At 35.2% G+C, this 18,533-nt stretch overlaps 1 protein-coding gene across 6 annotated transcripts in view; it reads left to right on the top strand.

Moving 5' to 3' along the window:
• The window catches only part of LOC117168269 (spindle pole body component 110-like), a 157,032-nt gene that overhangs the window by 97,756 nt on the left and 40,743 nt on the right, over positions 1-18,533 (top strand). Inside the window, exons 14-17 of one of the 6 annotated variants that reach the window (XM_033353783.1) lie at positions 8,393-8,587; positions 8,702-8,860; positions 8,967-9,165; positions 10,632-10,848. In XM_033353783.1, coding sequence (XP_033209674.1) covers positions 8,393-8,587; positions 8,702-8,860; positions 8,967-9,165; positions 10,632-10,848 — 770 coding nt within the window. Of the gene's footprint in view, positions 1-8,392; positions 8,588-8,701; positions 8,861-8,966; positions 9,166-9,377; positions 9,467-10,612; positions 10,849-18,533 lie in introns of those variants that run through there. The other 5 variants (XM_033353797.1, XM_033353824.1, XM_033353814.1 and 2 more) reach the window with 5 other exon arrangements.

Genomic DNA, 18,533 nt, shown 5'->3' with positions numbered 1-18,533 from the left:
AATAGCCAGTGAATCACGTGTTAATGCACCGCAGGAACAGCAAATGCGACGGTTCGAGTTAAGGTGCTTCCTCATGCCAGAAAATTAGCCCATGAATTACTCAAGCAAGCTTTTCTCCTACAATTTTGAATTGTTTGGTTTCATATTTTAAGCACAGAATATAAATGTCTAAATACAGAATCAAACAGAGAGCTTTTTTCGAAAAATGGTCTGGCTCTTATTTTATTCCAATTAATTGAAAATAGATGCATTTTATGCGCCTGGAAAGTAGCAAACAGCAACCACGAGTTTACTCTTGGTGAACGGAATACTGGGGCCTTTATCTCGATATGAAACGGCAGGTGGTCCACAGTGTTAATTTTTCGACGATACGTTAAACAACGTAAAACTCGGATCGAGCTCAGGATTGAGATTAATTGCCTATGATAGCTCACTAAAATTTTCTATTGTTAAAGATTTCAGCCAGTTTAAAGAAATTAACAATGATTACATGAGAATATTAATATAAGTATTTAACAATTAATTAATTAATTAATATATATAACTAAAAATTATTAATTAAAATTAATTATAAAGTATTAATAAAATTTATTGATCAATCAGTATAATTTAAATTTTGTTTTAAATTTATTTATTTATTACAATTATAAATATAATTACATAAGATTGTATAAGATTGCGAACGATTACACTCATTATTGGCCATATTGACTGATTTTCCTAATTTTTTTTTGATTCCTTTGTAAATCAGAGCAGAAAAATGCAGGTAATTAAAATTAAATTGAGCCATGTTTTGCCTAATGCTAGTGATTGTGAGAGGTGATAATTATTGACGGGTGACTTAGTGTGGTGTTTTTCGAAAGACAGGAGCACATTCTAGGAAGTTAGAAATATGGCCCATACAAATGATGGATACACGTTTCTTCTTTCTTCTTATTAATCTCATTAAACTTTTTCGCAATGTGTCCAAAGAAAAATTTTCTGATCGTAATAAAAATTTTGTTTGTGTTCTTGGCTAGCTAATTAGTGCCAGGTCTGGGCCAAACGAGACCTTATAGACTATACGTTCTACATAAGGTCAAACCTGGGCCAAACTAGCGTCAGGTCAGCTTAAAAAATACGATTATTCTTTACATTTTTCAAGATTTTCGAGGTCGCTCATTCGATTCCCGTACTTATTTTTATGTAGTGTGGAAGCCTTCCCTGAACTCCTCGCCGGCACACTCTGGGGTCGTGAAATTTTTACCGGCTAAAAACGGAAGTAGATAATAAATACTATTTGCAAACTATTATTTTACTCATTGAGGCTTAGTGGCTAATATATTTGAAATCCAGGTACTGAAAATCTTTTGAATTTGCAAATAGAGACGCAAAAAACCCTATGTACAAATTCCATGAACACGCAAAGGGTTAGAAGTTTATTAAAAATTACCCTATACGAGGCCGTTTTGAGGCCGTCATTTCGAATTTTTATCATTCTAATGCTTTAGTCGGGTAGAGAACCATAAAAAATGGTCGTATACAAAATTTCAAGAGAATCGGTTGAAAACTAAGTTATTCAAATTTGTACATATATGATGCATTACCAGAATTGGTACGACTTTTTTTGTACATATGCAATATGTAACCAGTCAACCGATTTTAATATTATAATTCTATCGCTCAGACCCCACCTAGAAAAAGTAGGCTTCTCCGCTTTGTGTGAATAATATTTTAATTGTTCGAATGATAAGCAGTGAAACTGAACCACAAAATATAAAGCTTAATGCAAAATATTTAATCAATTCCGACCAAAAGCACATTCACTGTGATGCAATCAGTTGTATTTGAACTAAATAAAGATTTGAAAAAAGATAGAAAAATTATGAATGTCTACGGTTGCAGAGTTTTCAATTGAAAATTGTGAAAAAGGAATTGCTCAAGAAAAGGCTGCGAATTGCATAGCCTTCAAGTTTCCACCTTAAAAATAAAATAAACGGAAAAGAAAAGAAGCGGAAACGGAAAAGAGAAAAAAAGGTATATTTAGAAATTGAACGGATTATCAATCAGTTTCATATCGAGACAAAGGCTCCAATATTCCGTTCACCATATGTACACTCATGGTGGCTGTTTGCCACTTCCCAGGCGTATAAAATGCACCAATTTTCAATTAATCAGAATAAAACAAGCACCAAACCATTTTTCGAAAAAAGCTCTCTGTTTGATTTTGTATTTTGACATTCATATTCTGTGGTTAAAATATGAAATCAAACAATTTTGAATTGTAAAAGAAAAGCTTGCTTGAGTAATACATAAGCTAATTTTCAAGCCTGAGCATGCGGCTTTAGTCAAGTCAGCAGAAATGAAAATGATATTTTGTCACCCGCAAAAGACATCATTCGAGCCATTGAACCTCTGCGGTTACAGCCGATAATGGAACAGAAGATTTAATTACATCAATAGAAAGGGCAAATTCCTGATGCTCTCAGAAAAAAATGACTTTTAGATTACATATTCGCTTAAGAAGAATTGTTGGCTCAGTTGAAGTTTTGAGGGCAAAATTAGGTACCTGCAAGCTAAAGATTGCCAAAACTATACAGAATTTTAATATGAGTTTTAGACAATGCCAAAATGAAGTGAAATATGCAGTACAGTCAGAACGCAATTGTGAAATGTCTCGTAACATAGAATCAGAAATCGAAGAAACATCAGGTTCCATTAAAAACAACGGTCTTCAACACCAATACAAAAACACAACTCACTACAAAAACCTGTCAATTACCAAAAACCCACTGCCCCAACTCACAATATGCCCCTATCAAGAAAAGTCAAAAGAAGTGTCGTTCTTGCAATCGAATTGGTCATACAGAAAATCAGTTTTGACAAAAAAATTCTAACATGGACCAAAGTTTTCCCCAAGGCCAGTCGAATACACGACCATCACAGGTTAGAATGATTCAGGGAGTTCCAGAAAGCGGTGATATAATGACACAAATACAAACCCCAGAAATGAATTCAGACGAGATCGCGTTTCAGCTGTATCAGGAAGATTCTATTCCATATCAATTAGCATATACGGAACAAGAAGAACAATCTGATTACTGGTCGACAATAGATCTTCAATAAATTTGATGAAGGATGAAATGGTTTAACCAAGATATCCAACATAAATATGCAAAAAAGAATTTTTTATGGAAAATGATAAGCATGAAGTTCAAAAGCAAGCAAAATTTAAATTTTAGAGTAAGAACCATATATTCTACATCGTCTCGAATGAGTTTAATTTACCTAAGAATGGAATTATTGGAATTCGTTTCCTATTTTTTTACAACTACAGTTTAACAAAGAGAAAGTTGAAATTAGATCAAAAAGTTCATCCCCTTCATAGTGATGGAATTTATATTCCCAAACATCAAAAATCGAAATTAAGTATGTAATGACAAAAAAACCTAAAGAATGAATCAAATGCATCACGCAAGATGAATTGGTAAAGAGATTAAAATTACTGTCAGAAAATATACGACTTCAACACATCAAAGACGAGTACAGAACATGTATAAAAAATCATTAACGCGCATCATGATATCTAGCCATTACCAGGAGACCCACTGCCATGCACCAACTTGACATCATACATAATTATTCTAAAAGACAATAAAACAATCAAAATTAAATGTTACAATCCTCCAGAATGCCGCAGAGCTGATATTTCGAATAAAGTTAATGAAAGGATTATAAAAAAAAGAATTCGAAATTCAGATTCAGCCTACAATTCACCAATATGGCTTGTGCCAAAGAAAATAGATGCGTCAGGTAAAAACAAATGGGGCATTGTCATTGATTTTAGAAAATTAAATGAAAAGGCGGATTAAAACGCATATACCTTACCCTTTACTGATGACATCATTGATCAGTTAGGGAAAGCAACATTTTTTTCTGCGTTTGATTTGAGTTCTGGGTTTCATCCAATTCCAATAGTTACTGAGTCAAAAAAATATACAATGTTCTCGATACCAGAAGGGCATTTTGAATACGTTCGTATGTCATTCGGACTTAAAACTTCTTCCGCCATATGCCAGAGAATGATGGACACGGCATTGCGAGGTTTAATAGGACAAATTTGGTGTATTTAGATGATATTGTTGTGGTCAGCTCAACAATCCAAGAACACACAAAAAACATGTTGTCACTTTTCGTGCGCTTAAGTTATATTGGATTTAAATTACAAACAGATAAATGCGAGTTTTAAATAGCTGAACTCGAATATTTAGGACACATGATCGCAAAAGACGGAGTCAAACCTAACCCAAACATTAGATGCGGCTGCAAACTTTAAAACACAGTAAATATGGTTTTCTGATTATTATTCCAATGTTGGGATTGGATAGCATTTTGCACAACGAAAACGAAGTTCTCTGCAAAATCAAATTGAATTAAGAACTTACCCTCTTGTAGATTATTTTTAAGCTCTTTCATAAATAGTGATTGTTGATTTGCAATAAATAAATGGGATTTAAGCTTAACAAGTTTGTTACAGATGTCTTCTATGAAATCGTCACTTTCAGCCACTTGGGGTTTTAATGGATTTTTATCAGTGTATCTTCAGGATGAAAATGTAACTTCATTGATACAATTTTTATCAAAAATTTTACTAAGATAATCTTTTAGTGTGTCTAACTTTAGGCAAGATGTAAAATCGTTCAAATGGCAGGCTTCCAAAGGAGTTTTGAAATTAATTAATTGAAACCAATCAGGATAATCTTTTTAAAGGATGCCGCAATTTTCATTCAACTGTTCTTAACCTATTGGATACAACATTAAGTTAATATTTTAGTGATAGACACAAACACAAACTGAATGCGTGCCACTTTCACCGGCCAACACGCAGTGGCGCGGTCTAGCTCTGCAAATTTAGAAAATCTTATTTTGATTTCTGGAAGCTCAGTTTGCAAACGCTTAAATAAATCTGCAAGATTGAATAATATCATTCATTTCTGAACTTGTTTACGGGATCCCTTTTCTTATTTTACTGATACAAAGTCCTTCATACCTGGAATCAAGCGACTATTATCATCACCCTTTAGAAATGTTGTACTAAAATTTTCATTTCCACTTCCAATTTTTTCCCCAATTTTGAGTCAGGTGATGTCGAGATTCCTTTATGAGCTACAAGTTTTTTTGGCTTTTTTAGCTTTTTGTTCAGATGTATTTAATTCCTTCATTAATTTCCTTCGGTCCCATGATTTAGGTGCCAGAGTTAAAAGCAAAATCTTTTCTGAGAGGTCAGTAGCCTCCGCAAACTTTTCTCTTATTCGAGTCAGAACTTCAACGCATGCTACGTGATAATCATCCTTACATTCGTCATTGTGATTTGGTGATAGAGAAAAGTCTGGATCATTGTCCATTTTTTTACTTGTTCTTCATCATTAGCATCTATTTCTGCTTCATTCTTCTCAGTTAGGTCAACCTCATTTCCAGACGACTGTGCATTCTTTCCAATTTGTCAAACTTTCTTTCTTATACTAGACGATACAGGTCTTAGTGCCTTTGACTTTACATGATTCGTTTCTTCCCTGGCGGACCGAAGGAATCGAATGGAGCCTCTACAAAGTACCCGTAAAGTCCTCATTGGATCTCTATTCGGTTCCTTTTTAAAAAACTAGAAAAAAACCCAGCAAAATCAACTTTTAAATAGTTGAAATTTGGATTCTGAGTTAAAATTTGCATTAGAAACTCACGGAGTAATCGGAATACTTTTTCTTGCAGCGTTAAAAACTTTAAAAAATAAAATACCTGTCATTTACATGGGCCGAAGACGCCTTCAAGTGCATCTTCTTTTAGTAGCAGTCATGGACATAGGAAACACGGGACTAGGCATGCCATCCTAACTTGGGCGAGCGGGGTTGAATCCACGGGAGGGGGAGAATGCCATGAGTGGAGAGAGCCGCCATCTTACGATGTGCCATTTGATTATGCGCACGATCTTTTTTCCGACAAACTGTGCATGAAAATATAAACATGTGGGCGCTGCCATGTTTGTCGCGGGACATCAAAAGGTGGCGGACCTCCCCCCTCATTGCATCACCCCCGCAATGGCATGCCTAGTCCCTTGTTTCCTATGTCCATGGTAGCAGTTAATAAGCGTTCCGTCGGTAACTTTAAGAATGTTGTCCGGATGCTAGCGCCACGCAGTGGAAACCGCAGACAATAAAGCTTCAATGCAAGTTAGAGAGAAGTTTATTTTTAAACTTCGCGTGCAACATACTATAGTACTTGAGCTATTATGGATGCGCTCGAAGTCACCTTCAGGATAAGTTAATTACATTTTTTTATGTTTATGTGAAGTTTCAAAAATTCGCGGAAAATTTTAAAACTATAAATATAAACTATCGTATTTTCAACTATAATTTAGAAGCTCACTAAGTAGATTTTTTTCACATATTATAATTTGTAAATTTTTAGTCACTTTGTATTAAAATATCTTCGAAATAAAGCAGGAATATAATAAGTAGTTAAGCTTTTTTCTTTATTTGAACGAAATTTTGTTATTGCATTCTAGGAGGTTCACCCTCTAGCTCGTTATGGTAGTGTGTGTCGCGCTACGAGGATTCCTCTACTTTAGAGGGATTTTAGTACATAAAATAAGATTATAATATTAATTCCACGATTAACACAAAACAGGTGTCCGTGAAAACGTATCCGAAATCACAGTTATTGATTTATGATATTTGAAAAAATATAGTTGAAGTGTACGCAAAAAACATACGGAAACAAGCGCGAAAAACATGGCCACGCAGCGGCTATTTATATATATATATATATATATATATATTTTGTTGTTGTTGTTTAATAATTACTTATTATAATTTCTTTTTCTATGTACTTAAATTTGATATTAAAGGACCTCCATCTTCATTGCCGTTCGAAATATTAACGTCAAACTATACTGTGAGACGTCTTAGTTGATTGTTTTTTTAAAAATAAAAATATGGACCAGTAATCAGCAAACATTCATTAATTTTAAATAAAGTCTTTACTTATTAATTTTCCTGGTCAACACCATAACACCTTAAGTAAATTCTTTATATTATTTTGAATATCCTGGGAGTATTTTGATTTCACCGCTAATTGGCCTAAATTTATTGAATTTTTTTTTTTCAAATTTACTAGGCAGTCTGATAAGTACCTGAAAATTCTAAGAGATGGCATTAGTATTCACTAATGTGAACCATTTTCGTCGAGCTTGATCCTTCAAATGACGCCTTTCAAAACTTCAGCCATTTATGTTTACGCATTTACAAGTTACAGCACTGAGAAGCGACTAACCTCCGAGTTTTTTTTAATATGGAAAAATCTGAGTTTCGAGTTTTGATCAAACACTACTATCTTCGCAAGAAAACGATATCCGGGACCAAGGCCAAGCTGGATAAGTATTACCCGGACTCTGCACCGTCGATTGGAACGATTTATAAGTGGTTTACCGAGTTTCGTTGTGGCCGAACGTGTGGGCAATATCGTGCATTCAGTTTTGGGCTTGAAGGGCTCTGCGCGCGATGGGTGCCGCGTTTGCTCACAGTGGACCGAAAACGAATTCGTGTGACAACTTTCCAGCAGAATTTGGCATTATTTTCGCGTAAGCCGACCGAGTTTTTGCGCCGATTCATAACCATGGATAAAACCTGGATCGACTGCTACACTCCTGAGTCAACGTAACAGGCAAAACAGTGGGTTCCACCGGGCCAAAGTGCTCCGAAGCGTCCAAAACCGCAACAATGGGTCGGAAAGGTTATGGCCTCTGTATTTTGGGATGCACATGGCATAATATTCGTGGACTATCTTGAAAAAGGTAAAACCATAACCGGAGCATACTATTCATCATTATTGGACCGATTGAAAATCGAAATCGCCGAAAAACCACCGCATTTGAAGAAGAAAAAACCGCTTTATCATCACGACAATGCGCCTGTTCATTCATGCTGAGTTGCACAAGACGGTATAAAAAAGTTAGAAAATCGTTAGAATCGCTGTATCGACCTAAAAGGAGAGTATGTTCAAAAATAAAACCGACTTTGGCCAAAAAAACGTCTCCGTGTTTTATTTTTCAGGGACTTACCAGACTGCCTAGTAAGATGAATGCCTTTGACTTCTTCGAATACAAAGTATTTATTTGAATGTTTTAATAATTTTGAATTTTTTGTATTTTTCTTATTTAAACATTTTTTAAAAGGTGTTCTTGATTATTTTTTTATGTATTTTAATACTTGGTATTGAAAATGGAATTTAACCAAGAATTTAATTATTTTAAATACAATACATTTACTACATTTACTAAATGCAAATACATTTATTACCTTTCAATTATAATTTAATTTACTATAAAATGTCGTTATCCTATGTATATATTTTTAAATAGGAGAAGAGAGAGAGAGTAGTTCTCATTAATAGATCGACGGGTATGGATGCAGAATCCGAAAAAAGTTTTTCAAAAGATTTGTTGAAGGAAAAGGAGAAAATTCACTTAGAAAATGAGAGCAGACAAAGGGAAGATGAGATTGAAAAACTGAAACTTGAGCTTGAACAAAGGAATTTGGAAATCCAAAATATGGAGGTGATAAAATAAAAACTTCACTAATTGAGAATTCCTATTATTATGACCAATGATGTTTAGAACATAATATTGAGAAATAAAAGAAATTGTATTTTAAATATACTTTATTCTCAGGAAAAGCATAAGCGCTCACTAATAATGGTGACTAGAAATAAAGACGAGGAGCTAAAAAAGTTAAGAAATCTTTACCATCAGAATGTTCAAAATTTGAAAACTAGTTTCAATAGTTTTAAAAATGAAGGCTTTTCTTTTGGTACAGAAGATTGGCTTAAAGTATAGTTTAAATTCAAATTACGCTAAAATTAATTTAAACAATGGTGAAATTTACATTTTAAAAGTGTTTATCTATTTATTTCTGTTAAATTAAATTAATTTTTAGACGCTTAGTACCGAAGAATTGGAAATCTTATGTCAACGAATCTTTTCCATGATTCCTTCGGAAGAGTTCTTGAAAAACATGCACAACAAGCAAAATAATTATCTGCAGGAAGATATGAGTGAAAGGCAAAGGTTAATTGAGAAAGTGACTAAGTTAGAATACAAAATTGCTGAAGTGAAAGAAGAATCGACTCTTAAAGGTTTTGCGTGAAAAATCCATTCTTTAAAATGCTTTTGTGAACTTAATATCATAAAAATGTACTATGACAGATATGCCTTTTTGAGAGCCAACTTGATGCCTATACAGAGGTTTTACCGCGAGCATTTCTTGTTACATGTCACTCATTTTTCGAGTATTTTTAGCATTAACGAGGTGAAGCTGATCAATATTTAGAATTTTGCGTCATTGTAGGTCTTCTGACCCGGCTTTGAAATAAAGATGACCTTTACCTTCCTCCATGCGGCCGGGATATACCCTATTGCTGAACATGCCCGAAAGATGCCGCTCAATGATGCTATCAAGGACATAAATCCTTCTCGAATTAATGCAGTGAATATTTCATCACCTCCTGTAGCTTTAAATGATTTGAATTTGTTAACTACCCATCTGATTTTTAAATGAGAGACAATACGACTGGCTACTGTTCAATCTTCCACTCTGGCCTCTTCATTCGTGTAATCCAACATCAAGCGCGGAAAATGTACCGTCAGTAGGTACCCTAACATTTCATTAGTCGCCTCAGTTATTTTGGCCGAAGACACTATTAATTCCTTCAGTTGGCATGATAATCACATGATGAAGCTCATGAATATATTGTGTTAAAGTTACACCGTCGAAGTCCCAAATCCCATTTTTTTACTTGTTAAAAAGGCTTCAAGTATCCCTTTTTCCGGTCCTTAAGTCTAAGATTACACCAAGATGCACTTCTGTCTGATTTTCCAATATGAAAAAGACAGTTGGCCTCATAAGCTTTGTCTATAGCTTTTGTTTTCCTAGAACACTTCTGAGGTCCTCCCTATAAGAATGCCAATCATTTGTGTTAGGGTTCATATACCTTTCAACCTCAGGACTATCTGTTATGAAAAAGAAGCATATCTGTCTATGACTATGATCCGAAAGAGAGTTTATTCGGCGATACATGCCATCCCTTAAAAAATTAGCTAATACTTATCGAAAATAATAAAAATCAAATACATCGCAAAACATGCAGATAATGTAATAATTTTGGAAATTGAGAGCCACTAGATTTTTTTTCATAGAACTCTTACCCGCCATAGTGGTCCTCGCGGCGACTTCACGGTCGTCGCTGCACGTTGCGTTTAAGTAGTGTACAGCGCCACATCCCGTTTGGTCGGTGTATAGCTCTACATCACGTTTAATCGCGGTATAGCTTTAGGTCCTATGTTTATAAGGACTCTTCGCAATAGAAAAGTTTGCGCGTAGTTCACTGACACGCGAATCAACGCGAATGTTTTAGCACGCCGACGAACTTCTATATTGTGAAACGTTCTATACACAGGTTTTGGATCTATAGCTATCAAGTTCATCACCGATCACTTGCAACGGAGAACTGTAGACCAACCAAAGACGACGTGGCGTAATATGAAATAAAGAAATCGATTTATTTATGCAAAACATTCTTAAAGAATTAAAAACATAATTCAGTTGAAGAATTGGAATCAAGGATTCAAGAGGAACGAAATAAGTCAGCCAGGCTTCAAACAAATTTTTACAGGCTATATGAAAATCCAGATCACATTATAGTGAAACAAAGAAAAAATCGAAATCAGAATTTTGAATCACTCCATATAAATGAAGGAATTAATAAAGACCTGAATTTTAAGTCTTACACATCGGATCAGGATTGCATACAATCCACCAGGTATATGAATTGTGAATCTATTAAAATATAAGATAAAAAGATTTACAAAATATAATCTAATTAATATAATAAATTATAATTGAAATATAGTCTAACCATTAACAGAAAATTGAGACGGAGCAAATAAATTTCAATAATAATAATAATTTTCTAGAATTTTAATTATTTTTCTTACAATAGTTTGTATTGCAAACTTTCAACATGTGAAAATTCCTGTAAAATGCAGAAAGGGTATTCAATTTTTATATAGTCTCCAAATAAATAGAATACATGATTAGTTAAGTTTATTTCCCACAAGGACGCAGTACCCAGCTTGGTTTTTCATTGTGGATTATGAAGTTTCTTATCTAATTCTATTTCCCTGGACTTTTTGATCCATTTTACGAGCTTTTACTTGATTTACTCTGTGGATATATATGTATTTATGTATGTTTTTAAAAGTAGGTGTAAGATGCATCATGCAGAGAAGCAGGTCCATGTTTGCCGATGTTGTGGAATTCTGATTCACCCAAAGCACCTCTTAGATCTGTGGAGAACTAACTTAGAACCGCTTTTGCATTGCTTCGGTGTGGACTCTGCTTCGCTCGCTTTCTGCGGGTTGCCTCCCTTCAAATCTTTATATATCTCTTTCTTTTTAGCACTTTTGTAGTAAAGGTATCCACCGCGTGCCAGTTCTCTTCACTTCCCAACACCATTGAGACCATAATACCTTCGAAGGTCGGATTAGTCATCTGTAAATATGGGGAAAAGGTTGATTTTCGGTTAGTTGATTTCAAAAATTTTTTCAGGTTCGCATTGTAATCACAACTTGTTCTTATTCTATTCCCTAAAGAAGTTTCCAATATTTTTTCCAAGTGCTTTTGCTTCGACAAAAGCGTGTGAATTCATACGCCTTTTTATCTGAGTTCTACCTGGATTAACAATTTTCGAAGAGTTTGTCATGTGCACCTGTCATATGCCTCTAAAATGCAAGGAGACCTATTGGTAGCGTGCTGGTATACGCCAGAACTGAAATCTTCAGTACCGTTTAAAGGCCACTCTCATCACGCTCTGCTCTGTAACGATACTAGCTTCTGCTTAATCCAATAGCGTGAGCCCAGTTCGGCGTTCCATAGAGTTTCTCTGCATATGCAATACTGTCCAGTAAGGGGCCATCAATATACCACGTGGACAATTTTTTACTTATTTACTTTGTCTACGTGGACGTATTTGATGAAAATATAGATATTATTCAAAATGTCTGGGAGCTCGCGACAATTCCATGGACGTTATTTGAGTACTCACTAGAATTTCAGATTCTTTTGTTTTCATATGTCAACAGTTCGAAACTCGTTGACTGGCTAACAGCTGTTAGTACATTTTGCAACAATTTATCGTTAAACTGGTCTGAAATTCGCGTGAAAAATGTTATTTTAGTACTCTTCAAAACAAAGGGGAATGATTGCTTAGATGCTAAAAACTAACAATAAGTTTGACTGGCAACTCCTTAGTGGTGTCAAAGTTAACTAGCACACTGTGAAACATGTCAAAAGTTTGAGTGAAAAAACGTAATTTTAGTACTATTGAAACTCATTGGCAGTGATTTTTTAGGTGCAAACAACCACCAAGAAGTTTCAATGGCAGCTCCTGAGTGGTGCCTAAGTTGACTGGCAGTCTGTCAAACATGCCAAAAATTCAAGTCAAGAAACGTGATTTCAGTACTCTTGAAACCGAGTGTTGCGAGCTGTGAAGTTACGTAACAAGTGAAATTTTCGTAGTTTCCTTTTTTATATGCATATTTGTTTTATAAAAGTATCCTATAGATGAAAGTTTTAGTTAATGAAAAGGACCATTCGGTTGCTGATTAAAATGACAGTCAACTTTGGCACTACTCAGGAGCTGCCAGTCAAATTCTTTGTTAGTTGTTTGCAACAAAACAATCATCCTCAATGGGTTTGAAGAGTACTAAAATGACGTTTTTTCACTCGAACCTTTGACATGTTTGACAGTCTGTCTGTTAACTTTGTCACTACTCAGGAGCTGCTAGTCAAACTTATTGTTAGTTTTTAGCATCCAAACAATCATCCTCAATTGGTTTGAAGAGTACTAAAATTAAGTTTTTTCACTCGAATCTTTGATATGTTAGACAGTCCGCCAGTTAACTTTGGCACCATTTAGGAGCTGCCAGTCAAACTTATTGTTAGTTTTGAGCATCCAAACAATCATTCCCCGTGGGTTTCAAGAGTACTAAAATGACGTTTTTTACTCGAATTTTTTACATGTTTGACAGTCTGCCAGTTAATTTTGGCACCAATCAGGAACTGCCATTCAAACTTATTGTTAGTTTTTACCATTTAAACAATCATTCCCCGTGGGTTTCAAGAGTACTAAAGTGACGTTTTTCACTCGAATTTTTTACATGTTTGACACTCTGCCAGTTAACTTTGGCACCACTCAGGAACTGTCAGTCAAACTTATTGTTAGTTTTTAGCATCTAAACAGTCATTCCCCGTGGGTTTCAAGAGTACTAAAACGACGTTTTTTCACTCGAATTTTTGACGAGTTTAACGATAAATTGTTGCAAAATACATCAACAGCTGTTAGTCAGTTAACGAATTTCGAACTGTTGCCTATGAAAACAAAAGAATCTGAAATTTTAGTGAGTACTAAAATGACGTCCATAGAATTGTCGCGAGCTCCCAGACTATAAGAAGTTCAAAAGTTGGAGTATACCTAGAGTATACCTTGTCTTATTTCAGTGTACTTTCCACAGATGTAGGGAAATGTGTGTCCACGTGGATTCTAGCTCGATCCCCCCGATCCCCCTCGTGGACAAGCGTGGAATTTTGCCATACCCCCCCCCCTTAAAATGTCCACGTGGTATATGGATGACCCCTAATCTCCTCTTCATCACGCAGACTATTTTGATGTTTATTATAAGCTGGTATACCGCTGTAACCGTACTCTCGTAAGAGACTTGCTCCGCTCAATTCTATGTCCGTCCAGCTTCAGAACGGAACGAACGAAGAATCTTCTGTCATCAGGGCTGTTATCGTTTTATGAACCATCAATTTTCGGCCGTTTTCTTTTATCGTCTACGTATAATACAAACCCGCTAATAGCTAAACCAGTGAAATCCAAAATCCCGCTAATAGCTTATCTCTATTTCCGTCTACGTACTCAAGATTATATTATATTATACCATTTATCTCGTTATTACTTGACGTACTTGAAAGATATTATTGTGGTCTTGTTAGGCTGGTCCATTTAAGGTTCATAGCACTGCTGTTAAAGCCTAATGTATATCTTTTTTATTTAAAAATCCGGCGAAACATACGTCTACACGTGGATTACTCTCGCTGCTAAAGTATGATTGAAGTTCTTTAACATGTGTACGTATTCCGCCAGAAGACTGCACTTCACTGGTTATGGGAATGCAAAATTTTGTATTTTAATAAGGTGTGCTTAGAATTTTTGTACGCACTTAATCACAATTAATGGTAACCTGCGGCCGCATCCGAATTTATTAGAAGAACAAGCATTTTCCTCAATGTTTGGCCAAGGGAGAAGATAACGTCAGCATATTACCTTCCGAGTTCAAACGGTTATACGTAGCGAATATACAATCCGACTGAACGTCGGGGATATTTACTCATCCAAGTGCTATATGCACTGAAAATAACTTAACATCTAGACTCTTCTCAAGTCGAGGTTTTTATGAAAAACGCTTGGCATGCTATGTAGGCGAGGCTAAAGTCTACCACTTTATCCGAAAATATTGCCGAGCCACGAAGACCCACCTCCTTCATAGCATGTACTGTATTTTTAGGTGGAGACGTGCAAAATGAAAAGCGTGTTCTGCTCGTGAGGATTTGAACGTGATCTCTCTTTCTAAGTCGGCAAATAAAGTGCATGTGAATATCGCTGGAAACATCGGAATGTCTCTATTTCTTTCTAACCATGTAGAACCGCGCATTTGTCTTAGGGGAGTATCCCCGGTTGTGCAGCAGGTTTTGTCTTTTGGCCATAACTTTTGATCGGATCATCCAATTTTGATGTTAGATATACCGTTGTAAAGCTAATGTCAATATAAATTCAAAATTAGAGATAATTTAATTATTGTAAAAGCCTTTAACAAGTTGGCACATGGAATTGAATGTAAAATCATCATTCTCTTTCATAATTTTTATCACTTGGTCCATCTTAGTACGAATCTAATTGTCTAACTCCGAATTATAATAAATAAAGCAAAACTATACCGAAAAAATCAATTAGATGTTATTTAAAACAATTGGATGTAACAATAATAGATATATTAAATCATAAAAATCGCAAAAGAATTAATTTTTTGGGTGCGGCATAATCGGGGTCATGACTTCTGCACAACCGGGTTTGGGACATTTTCGCGATTAACTTCACAATTTCTTTCGCGTCAATTATTCCACCGAAACTCATTTTGTATGATAGAATCCAGGTGCAAAACTAAAGTTACGACGTATTGCCCTCACCTCTTTTGCTGGAGACTTAAAAAAAAATGAATTTAAACAAAAATACAAAAAAACTTTTTCAGATCTTTACACAGTGTTTTCCGGTGTTCAGAAAAACTATTCCAATAGGTGTTACCGGTTCGATGTCAACTCAAACACTACCCTACAATAACAATAGAAGTTGACAATATTTTCAAAGCTATAGGTTAATAAACACGTTGATAATTAAGGGTGCTGCATAATCGGGGGTGATACATAACCGGGGACACTCCCCTATATATGTAGGTCCATGCACGCCCACAGTGAGTCAGACTGCCGAAAATTTGACCAAAAGTAGAAAATGTTCTTAAAATGGGCCAAATTTTCTTATTCGGAGGTTTTTGGGGTCGTTGACTACTAATCCGGTGTCAAGAATTTTAAAAACAAAATGATGGATCTAATATGGCGGTCAAGTAATCTGTGATTTTTTTTATTAATGAAAGCGGTTTCTAGAAGTCGATGATTAAGAAATTATTATAAAAATAAAAAAATAATTTTTTCATATCAAATTATTACGATTAGATATGTATTAATTTATTTTATATTTATTAGGAAAAGGAAAACCTTGGAGGTCCATTTTTTTAAGTTCGAGGTGTTTAAATTTTAAGAGTATGCTCGTCTCTCACACAAGCTCCATAAATCCTTTTGAATATAAATATCAATTTTTCCTCATCAGTCAATATAACCTCATCCAATAATTGCAATGTTTCTGGAAGTCCGGATATATCTTCAAAATCGTTCGTAATACTTTCTAATGAATTCTCAGAAATATCTCTACTATCAACCTCGTTCACTTCAGGAATAGTAAGAAGTTTTCGGACTTTTTCGGGAATTTAAACTTGTTTTCTTTTATCACTTTTTCGAATGCGCGACTTTAAATTCATAGTCGATATTACAGAGTCCGAAGTATCTAATAAAACAGGCCCACAAATAAGTTGTCTGTACGAGACAAGTGACGAGGCTACCCTTATGGATTTTGAGCCGCTGCATCCGAATATGGCCTCAGAATTTCACGTACACGTCTCAGTTTTCCGCTAGATGCAGAAAATAGCGAAAACCTAGGGGTCTTCTGAACGTTAATTTGATAATACCAGTATATGCAAAAATAGACACCTGGAAATTATATTCTTAAGTGTCGCGACTTATAAAGACCTAATTTGTACACATAAATTATCTAGTGGACTTGGGCAATTCTAGGGAAATTAAAGGTTTTTCTCATATTATATAGATTGGTACGGGGGAAAAAATGCCATATTCTTTGCAGATTTGCGTGCAAAATCTAAATTTGAACCCTACATTTTTCGAGCTTGTTCTATTTTCTGTCTAGATGTAAAAGGTAGGGAAAAGCCTAGAGAATTTCTCTTCACACAGGCCCACCAAAGAAAAGTTGTCTGCACGGGACAAGTGACTGATCTTGAGGCAAAACTGTAAAGGGTTTTAGGTTTTTCTTATTTTTCCCCGATTGAATCTATATAATCTGAGAAAGACCTTCTATTTCCCTAGATTCACCCAAACTAGGGGAAATAGAAGGCACACTTAAGAATGTATGTGTACAAACTAAATCTCTAAAAGTCATTGCACTTAAGACTATAATATCAATGTGTCTATTTTCGCGTATACTGGTATCATAAAAAAACGTGAAAATTATCCCTAAGATTTTCATTATTTTCTGTACCTAGGGAGAAACTGAGAAGTGCAAGATCAATTCTGAGGCCAGATTTGGTTTCAGCGGCTCAAAATCCATAAGCGTAACCTAGTTACTTGTCTCGTGCAGATAAATTTTTATGTGTGGCCTATGTGATCAGAAATCCCTAAAATTCTCCCTACTTTTTCATCTAGGGGAAAACTAAGACGTGAAAGAGAAATTCTGAGGCCAGATTCAGCGGCTTGAAATCCATATAGTCACTTGTCTCGTGCAGATAAATTTTTTGTATGGCTTGTGTGATTAGAAAATCCCTAGGCTTTTCCCAATTTTTTGCATCTAGGGGAAAACTGAAACATGTAGGACAAATTCTGAGGCAATATTCGGATTCAGTGGCTCCAAATCCGTCAGGTTAGCCTAGTTACTTGTCTTGCGTAGACGAATATTTTTTTGTGGGCCTGTGTTATCGATAAAACATTTCTTTCGTGGTAGCAGCTCGGCTATGCTTTCTGCTATGATTAAGCGTCTAATTTGTGTAATTTTTGTTACTAGCTTCTGATGCTTCTTCATCCAGCATTCCAAGCGGCAATATACTGTATTTCATTATTTCGGCACCAGGGATGAGTATTTTATGAACCGAAGATGGTATTTTGTTCCAAGAATAATCTTCAAAATAGAGTTGACCTGTAGAAGTACATAGTTCATTGAAGAGATTTACAGTTATTGGTAAATAGCAAGACAGAGCGATCAATATTGCTTTGGAGTTACGGAGAAATTCATGATTCAATCCAAGACAGCCATCTAAAATATCCGGTTCTTTAAATGCTTTTCGCATGATATTACCAGCATTAGTAGTACCACTACCATCAGCTTTGGGCAGATCAACTCTAAGTCCCAATTTTGTCGAAAGTTTGGACTGAATCAGACATTTATGCTTTTTAAATATTTCCTTTTCTTGTGCGCTCTTCATTTGCCATTTTTGAACATGTAGTCTGTATGAAACATTAAGACAGCATTCATAAAATCGTATCTAAGCGGTTAAAGGAGATATTCCTAATTGAAACGACTCAGGATTACGTACACGGTAAAAAAATTCAGCTGTGACAGGGATATTATTCCTTATTATAGCCAAACATTTAGCTGAAAACGAACGAAGGAATTTAGAAAGATCTCTGGATCAGCGAAAATGAATATCCTTGACCATTTTCCATATACCAGGGATATCGTATAGTCAAACCCCTAATAAGTATAGCTATAATAGGGATATTAAGAATAGGTGTCTGAAGCAATTATCGGAAGAGCGCCGGTGCATTATGGGAACAGCGAAATGAAATGGCGACGGTCTAATCGGGAGCAGTGACAGTTGAGATTTACCTTGGACAATTAAACGTTTTTCACCACTTAAAATGTGCGCGATTGTTAATATTATATGGAGCTTATGATGCAGTAATAATAATTTACATTTGTTTTGATTGTAGGCGATAACTATATTAAAATATCAAGAAACGCGATAAAAACAACAAACTTGACCTCCAAAT

Source organism: Belonocnema kinseyi, chromosome 1 (genome assembly GCF_010883055.1).
Source record: "Belonocnema kinseyi isolate 2016_QV_RU_SX_M_011 chromosome 1, B_treatae_v1, whole genome shotgun sequence".
Taxonomy (NCBI): Eukaryota; Metazoa; Arthropoda; class Insecta; order Hymenoptera; family Cynipidae; genus Belonocnema; species Belonocnema kinseyi.
This window is presented reverse-complemented; position numbering and strand designations above follow the sequence as displayed.